This window comes from Channa argus, chromosome 3 (assembly GCF_033026475.1).
Source record: "Channa argus isolate prfri chromosome 3, Channa argus male v1.0, whole genome shotgun sequence".
NCBI lineage: Eukaryota > Metazoa > Chordata > Actinopteri > Anabantiformes > Channidae > Channa > Channa argus.
The window spans coordinates 28670257-28691584 of NC_090199.1; the positions used below are offsets into that span (position 1 = coordinate 28670257).

At 38.0% G+C, this 21328-nt stretch overlaps 1 protein-coding gene across 8 annotated transcripts in view; it reads right to left on the reverse strand.

Moving 5' to 3' along the window:
* The window catches only part of LOC137124065 (glutamate receptor 2-like), a 68113-nt gene that overhangs the window by 29318 nt on the left and 17467 nt on the right, over positions 1-21328 (reverse strand). For all 8 annotated transcript variants that reach the window (XR_010913904.1, XR_010913905.1, XM_067498688.1 and 5 more), the window contains 14 exons: positions 15051-15290; positions 14244-14365; positions 13712-13786; positions 12898-12951; positions 11728-11886; positions 11380-11547; positions 10472-10576; positions 10243-10350; positions 9987-10050; positions 9599-9741; positions 6361-6576; positions 4583-4737; positions 4298-4496; positions 1196-1443 (listed from right to left, as the gene is read on the reverse strand). Coding sequence is in view for 6 of the 8 variants with exons in the window: in XM_067498688.1 (XP_067354789.1) it covers positions 1196-1443; positions 4298-4496; positions 4583-4737; positions 6361-6576; positions 9599-9741; positions 9987-10050; positions 10243-10350; positions 10472-10576; positions 11380-11547; positions 11728-11886; positions 12898-12951; positions 13712-13786; positions 14244-14365; positions 15051-15290 (2056 nt within the window). In the remaining 2 variants the exon portion in view is untranslated. The remainder of the gene's footprint in view (positions 1-1195; positions 1444-4297; positions 4497-4582; positions 4738-6360; positions 6577-9598; positions 9742-9986; positions 10051-10242; positions 10351-10471; positions 10577-11379; positions 11548-11727; positions 11887-12897; positions 12952-13711; positions 13787-14243; positions 14366-15050; positions 15291-21328) is intronic.

The following is a 21328-nucleotide window of genomic DNA, read 5'->3' on the forward strand; positions in this document are numbered from 1 at the left end:
CTAGCCATTGAAAGGCCTTACGACTGTTCTTAAGTCAATTAAAATAATTCCTGAATTAAAAAAAATAATAATTCCTGAAAAGATTCGGAACCCAGTTCTTGCACATGGCTCAGTTTGAACCCTAAAGGCAATATTAGCTATAAACAACTCCACGGTGCACACCGTTTGTCTAAAAAAGGAATTTCTATATGCATTCAGTTTAAATGGAATGAGTTAATTGCATGTGTATTTGTTGAACAATATCTCAAATTCTTAAATTGATGTCAAATTTATAGAATTAATTTCTGAAATTTTCTGGAGAAACTACAGTTACATACAGTACTTAGACAAACATACATACAGACAGACAAGACAAACACACACACACACACACACAATATATTTAGATCTTACGCAACTATCCCTTGATTCAGGTCTTAAAGATATAGCTCATCATATTATTCAAAGCTCTAGCAATAAATGCATTGGACTAAGTTTACCTTACTAAATAGATTATAAAATCCTATTTAATGGAAATGGAAATGTTTCATATTCATTACTGTATCCCTTTAAATCATTTTATGGCAAAGCAAATTAAAATGATAAAAGTAACTCTATACCCAACACAATATTACTTACAGAATGGTTGTGATGAACTATTTCTTTTAAACCTGAAATGTCAAACTTAAACATCCTTCCCCCAGTTGTCACAGAAACCACCACTAGCCATTGGTCAGGGGTGGTAACCATGGAATATACAAACCACTGAGATGATGTCATCAGGGTAGGTGGATTATTATAACAACGAGTAAGCTGCCATGCCTCATTCATCACACTTGCATACTGCAACACCCAACAGGCACTAAGGCTTGGGACTAGACTACATCACTCCCCATAATGGGTTGTTTACCTGAGCAGGATTACACATGAACCCACAACTCATACAGTGGCTAAATACCACCTGACTAATACAGCAGGTGGGGTCAGCCAGTGTATTCTGATCATAACTGTAGAACACTGGATGAGGGATTGTCTGAAACCCCCTCACCACCGCTGAAGGACAAGGCTGTTACATTAATTTATTCTTTAAACTTTTAAGTGTGTACAGATTTCGTGTGCTAATGGGGAGAGAGACAGTATGCTAGGCAGCAGGTTAGTAGTGTGAATGGTACATGGCAGTGCAGGTTGGCTAGCATTGTTATACTGATCCACCCACCTTAATGGGGATCCTTTGGGTGTTGCAATGCCGTAGCCTTTAGAATCCAGATTTCCTCCAACTTTCATGGTGTCACAGGGTTTTCTCTGCTCAATGTATTCGTTCATGGTGGACTCCAGCAGGTAGGCATACTTCCCTTTGGACTTTCTGACACGCTGGACCCCTTCTGATGTTTTTTTCACGAAGACTGAAGGTTCTGCAGATTTCATGTACTGCCACATCTTGTCAAACAAGGCAATTTTAGAGCGCTAAAAAAGAAACACATAAAGATAATGTACAACAACTGAGTTTGTACAACTTAATACACACTCTAATACCCTTAAGCACAATGTACTTGAAGTTATACTGAGTATACCAAGCCCTAATAAATAAGGATGGTGAATTTCTTCTGTTTTGATCTATTTTGATGGTTACACAAATTAATTTTTTTTTTTGCTTTTATCTTAACTGTTGCAGATGTTCAAATTAAATCTAACATAAAAGGTACATAAAAAAAACACAAAATAAAAATTATAGAACTGTATTTACTGAAGCAAAAATGTGATATATATGTGATATTGTGATATTGTTTATGCAGTAAATTGTTAATGTTTGTGTAGACTTGGTGGTTTAGCAAAATTGAGCTCACTAGTTTTGCTTGATACCAGAGACATTCAAGCTCAGCAAGTTATTTTGGAATTTGATCTCAGACCCGCAGAAGCTGTGCTTAGCATTTTAATACAACCTAATCTTTTCCTGATTTCACATTTCCTCATTCTATTTTTACTGGGTAATTTATCTGTTATTTGTTATCATTTTCTGTTTTAATTTGTTAAAAGTATTTTATTTCATAAAAAGAACAAAAACTAAATACATTCAAACAGTAAAATGACCAACTATCACATGACTTCTTGATGAGCTAAGCTTGTAGAATTACTATTCATATTTCTTTTGAAACTGTTCAATTAAAAGACTCAAAATGACCACAAAGACAAATACAACAAGATGGAAAACGTATAAACAATGACTTAAAACTGTCCAAAACAGACACAAAATTACAAAAAAACAGACATAGGAGACAAAACTAGACACCTGTGTCTAGGGCCCATTTTCTAATAATTCATAATTCTTGGGTACGAGATACACACAAAAGTTTGATCAGCACTGGGTTGCACTGTGTCTTTGCGTTCTATTGCATTGTTTAATTTAATTTTGTTTAATTTAAGCACAAATCAGTGTGGTGGAAATTTCTCCAATAGACATGGCGCAAATAACTAGCAATTTGTAGAAGTGAAACCAACCAAATTACATCATAAGTGTTTATTGTGATTATTAAGTGTGATTATTAAAGAGAGAGCAGCAGCCACGGCCTCTCTCAGTGACCACAATGCCAGTGGCCTAGCTGCAGCTTTGTAATTAATGCCTTCCCTGTAGTTTTAATAAGAAAGTCATGCATCGTCAGCTCACTATCATATTCTTTATGTTTTACTATGAAATCTTTACTACAATAATAAACAATTAATAAACTACTACCAACAGGCCAAATACCTGTGGTTACAGTTGGAGCTTGGCAGTACTGTGACTATTATGATGTACAAATTCAGATGGAGCGCAGGAAGTGAAGAGCATAATGAGGAAGATGGAGGAAACCCCATGTGTTGCTAGTTAAGGCCACATAAGAGACAACTGTATAAACATAAAATCACATTATGTTGAAAATGATTCTTTTGAAGAGTAGTGACTTTTCAACTGGAATCAAAGACCTGACTAGTCTTTCTTAGAATCCAGCAACAAACATCCATAACACTGCATTGCGTCTTAACAATGTTTCTTAGGTTTTTAACACTATGTCTCTGTCCCCCATAAGTGGACATGAGGGCATCAACTGATGTTTGTGTGTTCATAAGAAGCTAATTCATTCACCTGTCACCTCCTTCAACTCTGCTTAGATCTAAGTCCCTTGACAAAAAAGACAAAAAATTCTTTCTGTAGGAGATTAACCTGATAAGACAATATTCATGCGAGCTTGCAGTACACCCATAGAAGACACTGAGCCATTTCATTAATCCAAGGGTGATTAAAGAACATTATGAGCAAACTGTGTGGTTTAAAGTGCATTTTGCATTTGTAGAAAATGTGAATATTGTCCTACTTGGACTGTTCAAAATAGAATCAAGGTATGCTTGATGCTGGGCTGCCATGTTTGTGACAAGTCCAGTCCAAAAGTGCAGGGTACACGTACTGCACTTTGGTGTATGAGGGGAATTGGTGAAGCAGACTGAAACATTGTTTTCTCCCCTCAAACTGTGAATTTCAAAAGCATGTGTAAATCTTTAAATACCAGCTTGCCGTTTTTACAGGAACAGTGCAGTTTTCATCCATTTTGGATGTGGTGACTGGCAAGCTGGCAAAGAGTGGTTGCAATTAACAGTGGGGGAACACATATTTTTAAAAACATATTCAAAGAACCTTCTTTAAATAACATTTTATGTCTGTTAGGGGTTTCCACTGTGTTTTCCTGTGTGTTGAACACAAGACGTCTCTTACTTATCTATACCTCACTGAAAAATAATTTATTAGTAATTAGAAATAATAGAAATCCGATTTCAACAAAGTAATTTAAAACTAGCGTCTTTCTTTGTGCTTTTTCATTTGACAGGTTACAATTTTGAATAACACTGTAAAATGTTTCCTCACTCTTATTCATCCTTGTCCTGCTAAAGGAACTCAAGCACTGCTTACAGTCCACTAACTTTACTGTGAAGGTGTCGTTTGTTTTGAACACTGCTTAGAATATGTGGGTGGTGGATCGCTCACTCCATGTTAACAGGAAGTGATAGTCCTAAAGGTTGAATTTTATGTTAAATAAACAAGTTCTAACATCACTAAATTAAGACAAAACCGACACATTTTTGGACACTAAAGCTATTTTAGAGTTTGAGAGGTGGCATAGTGTGAAATGGGCAAGTTGCTATGATGTTCCATTGCAATGGAATTGTAATTAAAGTTTTCCTGCCTTCAAGCACTTGAAGGCATGAATGGGAAACACTTATTTAAAACTGTATGTTACATTAGGGGTCACCTACAATCATGTTTATTTTTGTGTGCTGAAGCAGTCCTTACCCTGAAAAACTCCTTGGTGGATCCAGAATCCAGGGTACCATATGCTATCTCTGTCTGTTTGGCCAGGTCCTCAGCACTCTCAATGGGAGAAACCATTCGCTCCACCGTCAAGAAGGCAGCCAGATTGGCAGTGTATGATGAAATGATGATCAGTGTGAAAAACCACCACACCCCCCCCACTATGCGTCCTGACAGAGACCTGGACAGACAAACACATCTAAGTATGCTATTATTGCTGGTCTCATAAAGTGGGATCAGATCCGATAGCTTAAAAGAATACTAAACCTTGGTGAGATGTCACAACCCTGTCGCATGAAAGCCCCCAGAGAGAACCAAAGGGAATTAAAGATGCCAAACTCGTTGGTGGATTCAGTAGTTAGAGGCAACACTCCATCCTCTGGCTCCTCTAGTGTCCATTCATAAGGGCTGAATCTGGATACCTACAAAGTAACACGATGAGTAATTGCTTTATAATTGCTTTAGTTTTCATTGTTGGACTCTACTAGATGAAAAACGAGCTCTTGCTTTGATATAAAATATTGACTTTCATACAGGAGAAGGCACATACAATACATTTTGTACAGACACTAGCAAATGTCAAATGCACAGGGAGCATGAAAGGTCATTTAACAAGCTGTCAAATCACTACAGGCAGTGACACATTCACACATGATTTCTGGAGCAGTTACCCAGGTGTGTGATTTTGTTATTGTGGATGAAAAGCTTCAACTGCAACCTTGTTAAAAACAAGTGGTTTATAACGATGTATGCATATGCAGCACGCATAAGAAAGGTAATTCCAACCATACTATATATACATTAAAATGTACTGAAGACCCTAAATCAAGTCCTCTTAGTGGCTTTTTCCAAGCAATATTATGAGTGTCATCAGGAGATAGTCTGAAAACTGAGAATGTAACTTGTGTGTTATGTAAAGTATTTGTCGTCCCAGTAGACAAAGTAATGACAGCTGGTGATCTCACACCAACCGATAAACAAGATTTTAGTCTGGTCTATAAACAGGAAGCTTTTCAGTGTTTCACTTTTCTGTTACCAGCACCTGAAAGAACAGAGTCTATTTTAGGGATATGCTTGTCACTACAATGAATCTGTGATTGCCAGTGAACATTGCCAAACCCAAGTTATCAACACTCTGTGGTGAAATCAACTGCTTACCAATTTAGGCTGCTTTCACAGTCAGAGAAGCTGCATATGAGAGTGCAAATGTCAGAGTCAGATGGCCAAGACATAACTTTCATTTTAATTTGTCTTGCAAGCCCTCTAGTACAATGTCTGCATTATGTCTGAATGTGTGGATCGAGCATAGCATCCAACTCCCACGGGGTGTCACATATGTGAATCCACAGCTCAAGACAGATTCTGCAGACATTGTGTGGAGCTCATATGTGAAAAAAAACTTTAGTTTTGTATTTGCATTAGTTTGCATTCGAGCATTTGATTACTGCCACTAAATATAAAGTACAACTGAGGAAAATAAGGGTCAAGTCTGAAGATAAAGAAAGAATTATCCTCTAGTGATTATAAATGTGGTTAGAGCATGTGAAGGAGCCCTGTGTGAGTAGGTGTGCTGGATCAAGGAGCCAGAAATGTCATTGTTCAAACAGACAGAGAAGGGTTCTGCAAACATACTGCATACAGCATATTTGATTTAGGCATCACAGGAAATGGTAACAAGAGGATATTATGTGTAGATGTTTTTATCATCATCTTTATCATCAAGGTGGGAGTACTCTCCATAGTTCTGTAAAATCTGTAAATCTGTACTTGTGTTATTTTAATAAAGCCCCTGGCCCTTTCAAGAGTATCTGTGAAGTTCAGTAACACTTTTCACATCCATGGTGATGCATTACATAAACTTCACACACACACACACACACACACAAACACACACACGTGTTGCATTTTTAATCTTTTTTAGGCTTTAACAACATTCAGTCCAAGCATCTCAGGCAGAATATACATGCAAGTTCACGTTAGGAACCACTAAAGGTCATCGTGACAGTTAAGCACATGAGAGCTTACACATAAGCAGAATCACTTACCAGAAAGAGAACAACACTAACTCCTATATATGCAAAGACAATGCACATCCAGATCTCATAGGCCAGTGGGTCAAGAAAAGAGAAGACTCCCGGTTTGGATTTCTGTGGCTTTTTGATCATGATGGAGATTCCCAAAGACATAAAGGGTTTGGAGAAATCTATCACCTCCTCACGAACAAGGGTTATCGTCAAAGGGGCAATTGCTATATCTGCTTTCTGATGGAGAGAAAAAGACAAAGTGAGAGTATTTGATAATTTGGTCTCTTTCGTGGACTTTGGAAAGGGGACAATAAAACACACAAGACAAATCTATACATATTTCTTATAAATATATATATATTTTTTTAAAGTGGTGTGACACCCCTCCCTTGTTGTAGGAGTCTCTCCTTGCCTTAGTTTTGGCATCTGAAAACAAAACATATCTCCCATAAAATAAATCTCAATAACGCAAGTTATTTTTTGTGTCATTTTGGTCCTCTAAGAAATATAGCCTACATAGCGCTTGTCTTTTGCTTTCAATATATCCACCCTATTTGCATTTGCACAATGCATAACAAACCTGTCACTCATCCATGCATTCCTTCCACTGCTAATGTTTCTGACTTCTTAAAATTTTAAATCCATACTAACTAACAGCTCCACTCACCGACTAGTTTTTATCAAACTATTTTATCTAGCTAAACTATCCTGGTATATGGCAAAGACATCACATCCCTAGTCACTCAATTTACTAAACTCCCTCTAATTACCCTAGTTACCTACCCTAGTATATTCCAGCTAGTTTTACTAATTAGGTGCTTACACTGGGTTTGAGCCTCTGGTTTTATTGCAGCTACCTTTGGTATGTACTGTTTCATGTATAGGGGACAACCATGCTTTTTCATGTCACAAACACAGTTGCCACTGACCAATACAAGGAAGAGAAATAACGGTGGTAAATGCTTCCCACCAGAGGCTTGTCCTGGTTTGTGGCATATCAAATCATTAATAGATTGGGCTGCCAACATTCAAACCCAATCTAAAGCTGATTAATGATGTCAGGGTGCAGCTGGAGTGGAATCTCTAATGAAGGTACTCAGACTGTGTACAGATGGAGCGGCTCTGAACTGCTGCCCTTAGCTGCCTGTCAGGGAGGTGTCGGCATAACCCAAATGCTATGCAGTTTCAGCTTTCTATTAGCAGCCCCCCTTCTGTTGCCTGACAGGGGGTGTATACATTTCAAAGTTACTGCCCCTATTTAGGCTCTATTCATGCAAATCCAAGGTACCACCATAAGGTGGTGCTTTTCTCACAAAAACACATTTACATAAAACCAGTGCTTGACCTGTTACTGTAACTACTGCAGACACATCATATATTAGAGTCAGTGTTGTTTGTTTATGTCACCAACCCCTACATTTATTATTCAGATAATTTAACAGCAGAAACCCTGGAAACACATTTTATTTTTAATTTGAATGTTAAGTAATCAATTTCTTAGTTACACAAAAAAGTTTAACTAAGTTTAATTTTTTAAATATTGGGGCATCAGTGCAGGCTGTTGATGACTTAATAAAGTTTAAACAATGTAAGGGCTTAAACTGTGCATCTAGCAGAAGTATCCCAGCAGATAACAAGAGCATTCATGACTAAAGCTCTTACTGTATGAGTCCAGTCAAATTTTACAGCGGGAAGAGAGTCTGGGTTTATTTAGCAGCATAATGTTATAGCTTTGTTTTGTGCTCATAGTTGCTGAAACTTTAATGTCACCATCATTCACACATTCTGACAGAATAAATTTAGATTTTTCCCTGGGTTTGCATTTCAAATATTTTTAGTTAAATGTGTCTGACATTGCTGTATGTTATAAAGTGTTTCACAGGCTGAAACTTAGTGGCTGTCTGCCTTTCATGAGTTTCTCATAGTAGAGATTCACATTTCTATCAGTATGGAACTATTTTCTGTTATTATAATTATTAAATATAAATACAATGATTTATTTAATTTATTTTCTGATCTCTTGTGGTTTTAGGTATAGGGCATTGTAGTGGCACTCACAAACGAAAACAAGGCCTGATGATTAAACTTAAAATGAAATCATAAAGTTTAATTGAAATCTAACTTGCCGTTTCAGTTATTATAAAGAAATGTGGGCCATTCTGCATTTGTCCAGTGGAGACAGAATTGGATTGTTGTCTCTAAAAAACATTTTGGGCTGTATCACATGTAAACTTTGTTACATGCAACGGCAGAGTAATCCGATTAGTTGTATTTTCTGTCTGACTTAGATGAACTTTGTATAATCTGTCATTCATTCAGTCAACTTGAATTTCCGTCTGCAGCCTCGTTTTTAATGTACATGTGCTGTTGGAGAAGCTGATCAGAAACCTGGTTATGCCTAAACAGGGCAGGGAAATCTGCAGTCTCTGTGATAAATCTGCCAGGTTTTCCTAATCCATTACCCCCACTTCAGAAACCAGCTCTCCCACTTGTCACAAAAGTTAAGCTCAAACTTTACTGTTGTTTCATCCTTTCATGGCAAAAGACCTGGTGCTGATAAAGAGACCAGAGCAGTATTAACTGCAATAATCCTATTTTTAAACCTAGTTCAGACACATCTGTTGGTTGGAGAGTTTTGGATAAAAATAGTTTATTTAAATAGTAAATGTGCATAAATATGTGCATTTGATGCTACAGCAGCAAAAAGTAGAATGAATGGAGAGCTCATTAACAGAGCAATGCCATATAGTGACAGCATTTTCTGTCACTATACTGTTAAAAGTAGTGTCCCGCTGCGGCTGTCTGTAACTTAGAGAAAGAGAGTGGAGTGTGTTACTGACTAAATGAAGAGAAAAAGCTATGTTAACGGGACAAAGCAGTAAATCCAAGAAAATTTTTGATTTTGATTGAACAGAAAGTTCCGATCCTCACACACTCAGCAGGATTCTAACACTAATTACCGCTCTACCTGGCAGATCAAAACAGCTTTTGCCACCTGATTGTGAGAAATTGGTTTAGAGGCAGTAACAAGGCGGGTCTGAGTTTATTCATCACGGAGGGTTGAAATTTACTGGAGAGCCTGTATAAGATTCGAGCATAATTCATTCAGCAGCTTTAGGCTCCTCCATCTGTAGGATTCATCAGAAGTCACATCCTAAGGATCCTCACTTACCCTCACTGCCACTTTGAATGGCAGCAAAACAGAAATATCATTAGTTATTGCACTGCTGACTGAGCATATGTGTGTTTCAAATCTTACCCCATACACCAACTCTCCAACCATGCCATTCCATATCTTTGTTTCTGCATCTCTTGCTCCATATTTGCCATCTCCCACAATCTTTAGCTGGTAGCGTATACCACAGTGCTTTGCAATCTCTGCAGCCAGATCAACGCAGTAACCTTTATTCCAAGAAAAATAAATAAACACACAAATATACAAAGCACATTAGTAGTGTCGTTCACTGTGAATTACTTCACATACACATAATTTCTGGTTACAGAAGAAACGAAGTCTGAAGTCCAGTATATAGGTATTCTGTATATAGGTCTTGAAAAGCTAACTCACATGTTTTCTGTCACTTCGATTCAACATATAATTGGCTAAACATAGCACTATTAAATTCGCATAGACACATACATCATACCTTCATAACGGTCGTTGTCCTGAAACAGCTCAGCATTCTTCTTCAGCATCACATAGGGAGCCTCCTACGTGAAAATATATACAGTGTTTCATTTTAACCATCTCTATATATCAATGTGACTTTGGTTTTAAAGGTGACATGATGTCATGTCTGTTCTCTGTTTCTATTGAAAGCCTCAGCTTATGTGCCTTTGCTTATTTCATTCTTATTGGTCTTCATTTTTTTTGCTCGTCCTGCACAGTGTTTAGTGTTTTACCAGTATAGTTGTAACGATGACTGTCTTGTTCTCCATTCCCACTGTGTCATTAGGATAAAGGTCAGACTTTGTCACAACCATCTTGTCCACTTCATTCCAATAGCCAATCTAAGAACACACACACATGGTTACAAAGACAGATAGAGAAAGATGTTATATATCTTTTGGAAAGCTAGGTACTATCATAATTTTCACTGTATTCATGAGAAGAGCTTGATTCTGCAGTTACCTTAACCGGTCCGCTGTTCTTTAGCTCCATAACTGTTACAGAGTAGTTAATCCTCTTCCCATACTGGTCAAACTGAATGTTTCCTGTTAAACCATCTACACGCACCTACGTACAAACACACACTTATATTGAAGTTTGTTATTTAAGCATTGTTAAATATAATTAGTATTATTTGTTGATTATATAGCAGGTATACCAAGTTTGATTTTAATTTGAAATATGTAGTTTAAAATACATGTCATTGGTTACAAATAGCTTTTCCACTGTGACAATACCAGGTCCATTGATGAAGGAAGTCTAGGACCTTATTGGTCTGCATGGAATTTCTCCCCCTACCTGTGTTGGTTTTCCTCTGTCTACTCAGGTCTGCCTCCAGAGACCTCAGATTTGCAGATTAGCCAATGACTTGAAACCAGTGGTGAACAGGGGTTAGCATGGACAATCTGACTGGTGTGCTGGTAGGACGCTCCGTACTTACACTCCGTAAGTATGATAGATTGTTGTGTTCTTGCATCAGTTTATCATGACTAGCATTGCATTTTTTATATGCTGACCCCTGTCCACCACATTTAAATCCACCATGGGTGATCAGTAAATTTCTCATAGTTTTAAATGTAAGTCTTTATGGTCTGCCTCTATGTGTCAGCCCTTTTATAGCATGATAAGCTGTACACGGTCAACTCTTGTCCAGTGTCATCAGGGATCAGCTGTAGCCCCCTGTGATTCAGGCCTCTAAATCCATACTTTAGATTTCAGTTTTTGGATTTCAGTTACAATTTGGTCTTTCAAACTAAAAAATATCTGGCCTCCATTTTATTTTTGCATACACAAACGTTAATCACTAACACTTTTATATAACTATGTCAGTCTACCTCACTACTTGGTGAGGAGTTGTAGTTCATGGTTACCTGTTTAAGGGCACGTTCAATCTCCACCCCCTGTGCCCAGGGCACTGCTGGATTGGCCAGACAGTCTCCACTGTTGCCACGACGACTCATGTCTATTCTCTGCTTGTGAAGGAAGCGAAATGCCTCAGTCATAACATGGACAGCATCATAGGTAAGGGCTGATGTGTACTGAAAGACACAGAAACATTAACATAATTAATTATCACCCAAAAAACACCATTTAGCAAAGCTGAGTTGAGGCACACATGTTTGACATCATCCTTGTGATATCCTCATTAATGTAATAATGCATGTTGACAATTTAACCTCATTAAAACTGTCAACTCTTGACGAATTTCCAAATCTTACTCTGATCCTTGTATCAGCTCCAGGATACTCCTTCTCTTCCAGAGCTTCCCACCTTTGGTCAAACTTTGCTACCACAGGATCATCAAAATCTACTATTTGAAACCCAGACACATTTGCGCCTCCATACTGGATTTTGGAGAGGTCACCATCAACAAAACCCTGCAACAAAATCCCAACAAGAATGAGATGTGAACAATACAGGGCCTGGTATACATTTCCAAATTTGCAATCACATTTATAACAGCGGTTCAAACTGTCGAGGGTGGAAAAAGGTGACCTTTTTTCTAGCTACAATAATAAGTAGATTAACATTGTCCTTTTTAGAAATACAATAAAATGAAATTATAATTTAAGACAAGCAAGCTAATAAAAGAAGACGTTAACTCTACACTAATATATATTTTATGTGCCACTGGTTTCTGCAGATAAAAAATCCAGGCACATCTATTTATCCAACCAAAGTCAGTTTTTGAATTTGCTTGTTGAACTGAGCCCTTGCGGGCCTCTTCATATTTACTTTTAAACTTATGAAAATACTAAAATTATAGACAAAAATAAAAAGGCTGTAGGTTAAGAAGAGTTCTTAGTGGAATTCTGACTGATGTTTGCAATCAGCAGCTACAACCTGACATGACAATAAACTGTGAACATCCTATGCCAGGATGCCCAGTATACAAAATAAAACTCAGCTTCAATGAGTTCAATGAGGTTTAATGAGTAAGCAAAGCATCAGTACTGGCTAAAAAAAGAAGCCACCTGCTGTATCTGAATGTACACTGCTATTTGCTAATAATAGGCAAAATAGTCAGAATTAGTGGATCCATTTTCCATCGGTGTCTGAGAGTCAATATTCACTTTATACAAATAAATTTTCACATTCTCAAACACTCAAAATGTTATTCCTCTTTACAACGGCTGTAGAACTACTGTGAAAAGTATAGGACTGAAACAAGAGTGTAGTAAAGCAAGGATAAGATTTGTATTGGCACAGATAATTATTATCCAGATAACCAGAAGACTTTATTTTCTTGAAGGCAGCTTCATGCCTCTTTACCCACCTCTCAAATTCAGAAGTGTTACACATTGCAGGACCGCACTGATTGCCTCACATATAGTATTTGTGTGCCTCATTTTAAGTGCTTGGTCTGACTAACCAAAAAACAGACTCACCAAGTTTGCAATAATATAGTGGTATCCCTTCACGTGACTTCCTATGGTGATCACCTTATGGGAAAGAGTAAAAACTGTGTCAATGGTATACAACAACAAATTTCAAACAACATTTGCCAATCTGCTGTTGTTGTCCCATGAAAACCATCTGACTCCAAAACATAAAGTTTTTATCAGTGTAGTTTCTTGAGAGCTTTTGGTAAACAGGCTTTGCATTTGTCAATCTGCTGACACACTTTAATGTAGAGTGGCTGGCCCAACTTGCTTCATAAGCAACTTCATTAGAGCCAAGACCAAACACTTCTCAAAACATAACAAAATTTTTAATTCCACAGATCTCACCAAGAACTGTGACTAGCAATGTCTCTGAAGGAAACTGATATACAAAACAGAGACCAGAAATTTTACAAGACATTTGTTAGCCTCAGACCTTAGAGTAGTGAATATTTCATCATCTTAGTATAAAATCCGAAGTGAAACTAACTCAAAAACTCAACTGTATTCCTACAGTACCTTGTGTAGCAAAAAAGGAACATTATATCATATACAAAACTGAAGCACAGTAAATGTACTGTGTGGTGAACAGATTTTAGAAAATATGTTACGTTAAAATACGTTAATAAGAGTACAACAAATGTAGAAGAAAAGGAAATCTTTAGATCTGCTTTTAAATGCCAGATGACACTTAGCAGACAAGTAGAAATAGTATTTGACAGAGACTGAGGAACAAAGCAGAGGATGGATCTAAAGATGTTGAAGGATTGCAATCTTAGTTATGACTATGCAGTAGTCATAAAAGTAAAACTGAATCAACCTGTTCCACGATGTCTTTGACTTTGTCTTGTTCACAGTCTAAGACGATGCGTCGCTCCTTACGAATCTCCAGGTCCTAGAAGACAGATCCATAGTAACAATACTCAACAATAAAGTATTTAATGTTGTGTAGTCATGTAATAAGTCGTGTTTTCCTGAAGGAAAGATTTTTAACCATCTTTTACTTTGATGTCGCCATGTTCAAATCATCTAAACACAATTGAAAACTTGAATCTTCCACAAATAAATCGAGTTTTATCTAGTACATTTACTTTAGAACTTAGCAACAGCATATAAACTTCACTCGTCCTGTATTCGTCCAAGTATTTGGTGGGTATCATTATCTCTGCATTCCCTAGAATATATTTTAGCACATTTAAAATGTCTAGTGTCACTATTTCCCCTGCTGAGATTGAAATATCCTGGTAATGAGTGAAACTTCTATGGTAGTGGTGTCTATTTTATTGTTTCTAAAAATGCATTATGAGATTCCTTTCACAGTCTAGCGTTGAGCATGAACAGAACTTCAGTACCTGAAACAGGGAGCGATAAGATTCATCTTTCCTCTCATCTTTCAGGTTTCCTACATTTATTGCTGTGACGACCCATTTTTTTTCTGCTGCTGTATCCAGTATTACCTGAAGTGTAGAAAGACCTATCCACAAACATGCATACACATTAGTTACTGGACGCGCAATGTCAAGCAACGCAAAATAATTCCAATACATCAGGCTACTTTTTGGTTGATACAAAATGGAAATTCACCCAGTTCTTATTTTTCACAACACCTCCACAATAAAAGGCTGAGGGGTCTCCTACTTCCTTCTCCTGAGACAATTCCAGGAGTGCTACTGTTTTGGAACATTAGATCTCTCACTCCGACCCTTGTATCCTGTTAACAAGTACAGTAGGTGGCTATTAATTCACCACCTACTCATGCTACACAGGAATTTGAAGTGTCACTTCACCAATTTTCAACTTGCTCTCTATGGCTTTAGTTTAGGGTGTAAATGCACATTAATGCTTTTAAACTTCCTTCTGATTTCCTTACATCAAAATATTTCTCTGCTTCTAGCTGAAAAACTCATCACCCAGATGAGTTTTTCATCATTAGGATTTCAATTGATGTCAACTGGAGGAGCTCTAGAATAATCTCTCCCAGGGCACCAAATATTTTGGCAGATTGAGACAATGCCTGATAAATCAAGGTTGTCCCATGTAAAAGGTCACTGAACAATCCAACATTGCCTACGATAACCCAATATACCCAACCAGGCCAATGCAAAAAAATTCAGTATTGTAAAAAATTATCATGAACACTAAAACCTTTAGTTCTATACCTCTATCACTGTCGTATAGATAGGCAAACTGCTCCCATTTGTAGTACTCCACTAATGAAACCAGTGGCCCCTTGATGTCTGGCCTCATCTGGAGAACAAACTGATTCATTCCTTCCGCTGGAAAAGACGGTGTGATGAAGGAGACATGAAGTGTCTCACAGAAGGATGTGATGGTGTTTACCGACTTCTTGTCATAGAAGCCAAAAATAGCGTAGACACCCCGGGAGAACTGGGAACAAACTAGAAGAGAGAAAGAGAAAGAAAAATGTAATCAAATATTAAACTTAGACAAAAACAACTCTGACACAGGAGGAGGGCAAGATGTACAATGATCTCAGAATGCAGCAGCCAGATGTGTAAAATTGGAGCATTGTGTTTTAAAAACACCCCTAAAAAAGTTAAGCACAGCACTATAGTATCCCAACTTGAAAACTATAGTTTTTAACTATAGTTGTCCTTTCTCTCACACTCATTTCATTTACCATGAGTCCCAACTTGAAAAGGAAGGTATGAAGTACAGTATGACAAGGAAATGTCCAAAAACAAAACCTTCTGGGGATTTAAAAAGATTTCTTAGAACTCTGCTGATTTTACAAATCAAAATCAGTTTACAGGTTTTGTCTCTTATTTTTGACTTGATTTAAGAAAGAAAGAAAACTGTGTGGAATAAAAATTTGTGAGTCTGCTGCATGCAACACACAAGGCCCTAGTAGACACCTGCTAGGAAAGTAGAACAAAGAAGACTGACTAAGCAATTCATTGTCTTGGAAATGGAGTTTCAGATGGTAATATAGTACTATTACTATTCAATAACTAGATCAAGCTCAGCTTAATATGTTATTTGTAACGTCATGTGACAAATTAGTGGTTGCTGTTGAAGACAGAAAAACTGAAAAGATAACTCACTGACTGACACAAACCTTTTTATAATCTTTGTTTACAGATGTGTGGAAACTAAAGTTATTTTTCTCATTTAATTTTTACATAATTTTAGGTTATTAAAGGCAACCCTTGTTTGATAGAACATGTGCTTTTCAACTAAAGGGTGGACACATAGAATTCTTCTGTATGTGTGTGTGTGTGTGTGTGTGTGTGTGTGTGTGTGCTATATTTAGTTGTCCTACTTTAAGGACCTTGTTCCCAACTCTAGAAGTAAAAAGTCCAATTTTATCTCCCTTGGTAAAATATTCCATTCACTTGCATCATACACTGCAAAAACATCTATATTTATTATATTTGCATAAAAACTTGTCTTCCTTTAAACATCTTTAGATCAAATATCTGTATTTTCAGCAGAATAGTAGCCGTCATTTCAGTATAATTTATAATTATAGTATAATGTCTTCTAACTTTTAAATTTGTTTATAGTTGAGTCTAAAAATAGTGATTGACTTGGGTTTACATGGAGGTAAGTAACACACTGTAAGTAACACACCTCATTGCAGAGGAGGAAGAGATAAATTACCCATCAGAAGCAGGTGAAAGTTAAATTAATACACTGTATAACATAGCTGTAGCTAATCATTGAAAATAGTTTAATATCCTATTACTTTTTTGAGTCCAACTGGAACTGTGAACAGAACTTGTTGATCAATATTTAGTAATACTAATTATCTGTGATTGGGGCTGCATCTAACATTGTTTTTATTTTATGTCAATTAATCCATCAATTATTTTTCCGATTAATCGATTAATCTTTTAATTATTTTCCCATTAAGCTCTTTTATTTTTCAATTAATATGTAATAATATATTAACATAACTTAATATAACAAAGAAACTTAATTTACTAAAAAAAAAACTAGTGATAGAAATGCAAACAACTAATAATACGTGCCAAACCAGAACTTGTTCCATCTAATTGTCTTGTGTGACTGTCTGTAGCTTTTGTATGTTTAATTAGTCCAATTATACTGTCATAGAACTCACAAGTTTATTTACAAAGCAAAGAGATTTCTCTTAAACCCTGCACGGTGCTGGTTGCACAGAAAATAAGCACCAAGGCTGCCAATGCCATTTCACTTGACAGTATGCATTATCAGTCCAATTAGAGACTACAAATGGAATAGATTACTGCCAACTTCCTGTGGCTGTGAGTGACTTAAAGTCACAGCGATAAAGAAAAAGCTTTCAGTACAGGCTACTAGCGGGTGTGGGATGGCTGATGCCACGAAGAAATACTCATTAATCTTTCCTCTATCTTGCAGACGTATATGCCAAAAATAAAATTACTTTTCTGTGATCACGTTAGCTGGTTTAAACACCTATAATGTAAATGCAAGGGTTTGTGGACTGTATAGAAAGCTCAAGTGGATGTGCCTTTACAAAATGAAGTGCATTAAGCTGTCTGAGCTGGGAAAGTGATTAAGACACTAAGGCTGCAGCACTAAGGCTGCAGCACACCACTTCATGGGTGTCATGATCTGGCCCTCATACTCACTTGAGGACCAGACCATCAGCCACTGTGTTTGAGTTTGTTCGAGTGTGGGTATGATGTGTTTTCTAGTGTGCATTGGTTTAATTTACGGTTACATGAATGTCTAGCTTTTCCATTGTTCTGTTATGTCTCGGGATCATTGTTTTAGTTCTCGTTTAGATCATTTTTGGTACCTACTCCCCAGGTTTATGTTTAGGTTCCTGTGTTTTTGTTTTACAATTTATGAGTGTTAGTTTCCCCTTCTGAAATTGTCAGCCTTGTCCTCCTTTACAGGAGTGAATTTATGTTAGTTGTTTGAATTGTTTTTTTTCCTTCCAGTAAATAGGGTATAGGGATATAGGGGTATATTCTCCTAAAATACAGCAACCCCTGGGAGGGATTAATCATGAAACCCACGGAGGAAGTTGAGTATGGCTAATATATAGAGAGCGGATTGATAACTAAAGTTATTTTTCAGGGATCAAGTCAAACCCAAGACCAAATCAATCATCTCGGGTATACCTCAGTCATCAGTTCCCCGGCTGGTTTAGGAACATTACCCGTTCCTGAACCAGTCTCTCGGTCGGCTGATGCTGCTGTTGTTCCTGCATCAGCTCCTGAATCAGCCACAGTCCCGCCTGTCCCCAGGCCAGTCATCTGCCCACCTGTTCCTGTTTTAGTTCCTGAGGACTCCATTTACCAAACCACAGCCTCCACCCAACCTGTTTGTGAAATATCTGCTTCTGAGCCACAACAGGCTAGGACAAGTCTTTGTAAACAGCCCGCCACACCAGTTCCCCCAGACCTCAACCTCTTAACTATGCCCCTCAGAGCAACACCACTCCAGTAACGCCCTCACCAGCAAATACAATGTCGGACTTAGACCACAACCAGAGCAATATCCGGTAGTTCATCAGATCCTGGTAAGCCTCCAACGAAACATGGAGACCTCCGGAGATCCCAAGGTCTGGAGGAGATTATAAGGTCCAGATCTTCGCTGTTGGATCGGGAGGGGAAATCCCAAGTTCTGGCCTCCTTAGGGGAATTCAGGGCAAGGTATGGACGGTCACAACCTCCCCCAGCCCAGGACTCCTCATCTGTTCACATTTTGGACCCCAAGTTTCCCGAGAACCATGTTCCTGTTCCTGCTCATCCAGTTCCTGCCTGGTTCTGGCCCTTTTCCTGTTCCTGTCTCCGGGTCAGCTTACTTCTGGTCTGGTTATGATCCGGTTCCTGCCTCCGGGCCAGCTGATGTAGGGCCTGGTTCTAATCCGGTTCCTGCCTCCGGACCGGCTGACGTCTGGCCTGATTCTGATCCGGTTCCTGATCCTGCTCCTGACCCCAGGTTGGCTGACATGTCACCTGTCTCTGGTCCCGAGCTGGTTGCCACCCTTCTCCTGGAGGTGGTCATCGCATCTCCTGTTTTCCAGCTGACCAGCGCAGGAACGGTTTCTGTTCGTGGGTCAGCAGACATCCCTTCAGGTCCAGCTCCTGGTCCTCCTTCGCTGAGTTCCAGCCATTGACGCAGACCTTCACGCCAGTCCCCGGAGGGCATCCGCCACAGACGCAGGCCACCTGCCCCGCCCCCGGAGGGCTTCAGCATCATCGCCGGGCACCGGCCCGGTCTCTTGCCAGAACTCCTGCCCAACCTACTGTTGACCAGCAGTCCCATACAGTGACAGATGAACTACTAACCGCTCATTCTTATCCGCAGAATTGTTGTGCCAGTCCCAAGCCCGGTAAAAATAGGGGAGGGTTGCAGTAGGAATGGCACCCGGCCTAAATATGCGCCAATTCAATGCAAATAAATAAGCAAAGAATATTAAGTACTGCAGTCACACTTTTTTGACAAAATTTACACCTCCTAGTTAAAAAGTCACTACCTTAAATTTTTTACTTAGCAAATAGTTTAACAGCCTTTAATTAGAAAATTAGTTTGTGTCAGCTGGTAACAAGTTAGTCAACCTCAACTGAGGCAATAAGGAGCTAACCACCTGAATATATTGAATGACAAGGTTGTTCCATCAATGGAATTTTTCTCCTTGATGGAATAGGCATACTCTAAGATGACAGTCCCAGGATGTACCAGACTCATATCATGAAAGAGTAGTTCAGGGAGCATGATACAAATTTTTTAAACACATGGATTGGCTAACACAGAATCCAGAAGTTAACTGAGAATCTTGGTAGTGCAAATGAAAATTTATGCAACTCTGGATGGGAATAAATAAGATCACATTCGATAGCCTCATTGAAATTATGCCACAGCAAATGCATGCCTTAATTAAAGCTAAAGGCAGCTCAACACAATCTTAGTGTATGAGACTTTTTGTCTAGGCCATGTATATTTGTAACAGATGCAAAACAGGAACTTAAACGGCAGAAAAAGAGGATTCCATGCATTCAGTGCTTCACATCACACTGCACTTAAATAGCAGTGCTGTGAACCTCAGGCCATCATTACATCATGCTCTGATAAAGGCACACTATACTGCATGGTTAGAGTCCTTGTTCTCTTTGTCTCTGCTGTTTGTGCCACAGCTAGTGAATCTGAATTGCAACATAGTCCTAGTTACAAATAACCAAATTAATTTCTTAGACAAATTTATATGTCTTCTAATTCACCAAATGTTGGGCACTTTAATTAAGTTATTATGAATAGGAATCTGACACTGTGTAGTCTTACCCTAAACCCAACTCTAACCTAATCAAAACTTACAGGTTTTGATCCTCTGCTCATAAAGTGTTGCTCAAATGCAAACTCACAACCTCTATCATACTGAGGCTTGGAAAATGTTGATCAGATAAACACTATGAGTTGTCTTAATCCTTCCACACTAACAAATACATTTGCAAAAAATATTTATTAGTGAAATTGTGTTGCTGCCTCTTTATTTAGCAATATTTTAGGTTTTATTTGTCATATTACCAAATCAGGGAGCAGATATGCAAGTCAACCAGCTGGTTGAGCTGCCAATTTAGGGTAATTTCGGGCATCATGTTGACTTGTCCTGTTAGGGTAGGCATGCTAGGCATGAATGGATTTCATTCAGTTCTGCAACAGAATTGTTATTTTTTATTATGTAAAAACATCACAGAAATTAGAATAATACTATTAATACAATTAAGTATTGCAAAATGTGTATTTTGGCATATCATTATCAAAATGTTCACACAATTGTACAGATTGATCCAATATAAATACTGAAGGTTTATGATGATGTTTTTTGAGCAATGATCAATAGTTCAACACCAGTGCTCACCAATCAAATGAATGGCACTAATCTGCAATCCAGAACTGGATGGGTGGCTTCAGACAGCTAAAAAAACCACAGCTTAGATATTTATGAATGAGGATTCGTGGATTCATAAATAATAAGGATTCATTTGTGAAAAGCATTCACAAGTAGGCAAACATTTTGATATAATTATGTCTGTGTAACTTACAAATTGAATGACTAACAATGACTAAAATGTGTACAAAATTAGAAATTAACCTTGAGCTAGGCTGTTTAAACGGCCTCCTCACACTGGCAGCTCCACCGAGCAGTTGACCCTGTTTTCTGATGAATCATATATATGTTTTTATTGTCTGATTTATGCTAATCTACTTAAATAAGATTTTCACACGTATCCCATGTCATTTCTGATGAGCTGCGCAGCGCCGAGTCAACAGCTTTCAGACAATAATATTTCTTCACAGCATCGCCACCCAGTGGATATAATTGATGTTGCATACACTACTCAATGAGGTGAATGATGATAAATAGCCAAAGATAGGTTTTCAGAGTTTTTACTATAGCAAAATAATGGCATAAAGAGGTGGGTGTACCCTGCTGTTCGACAAAGAACAGCTGGAAATA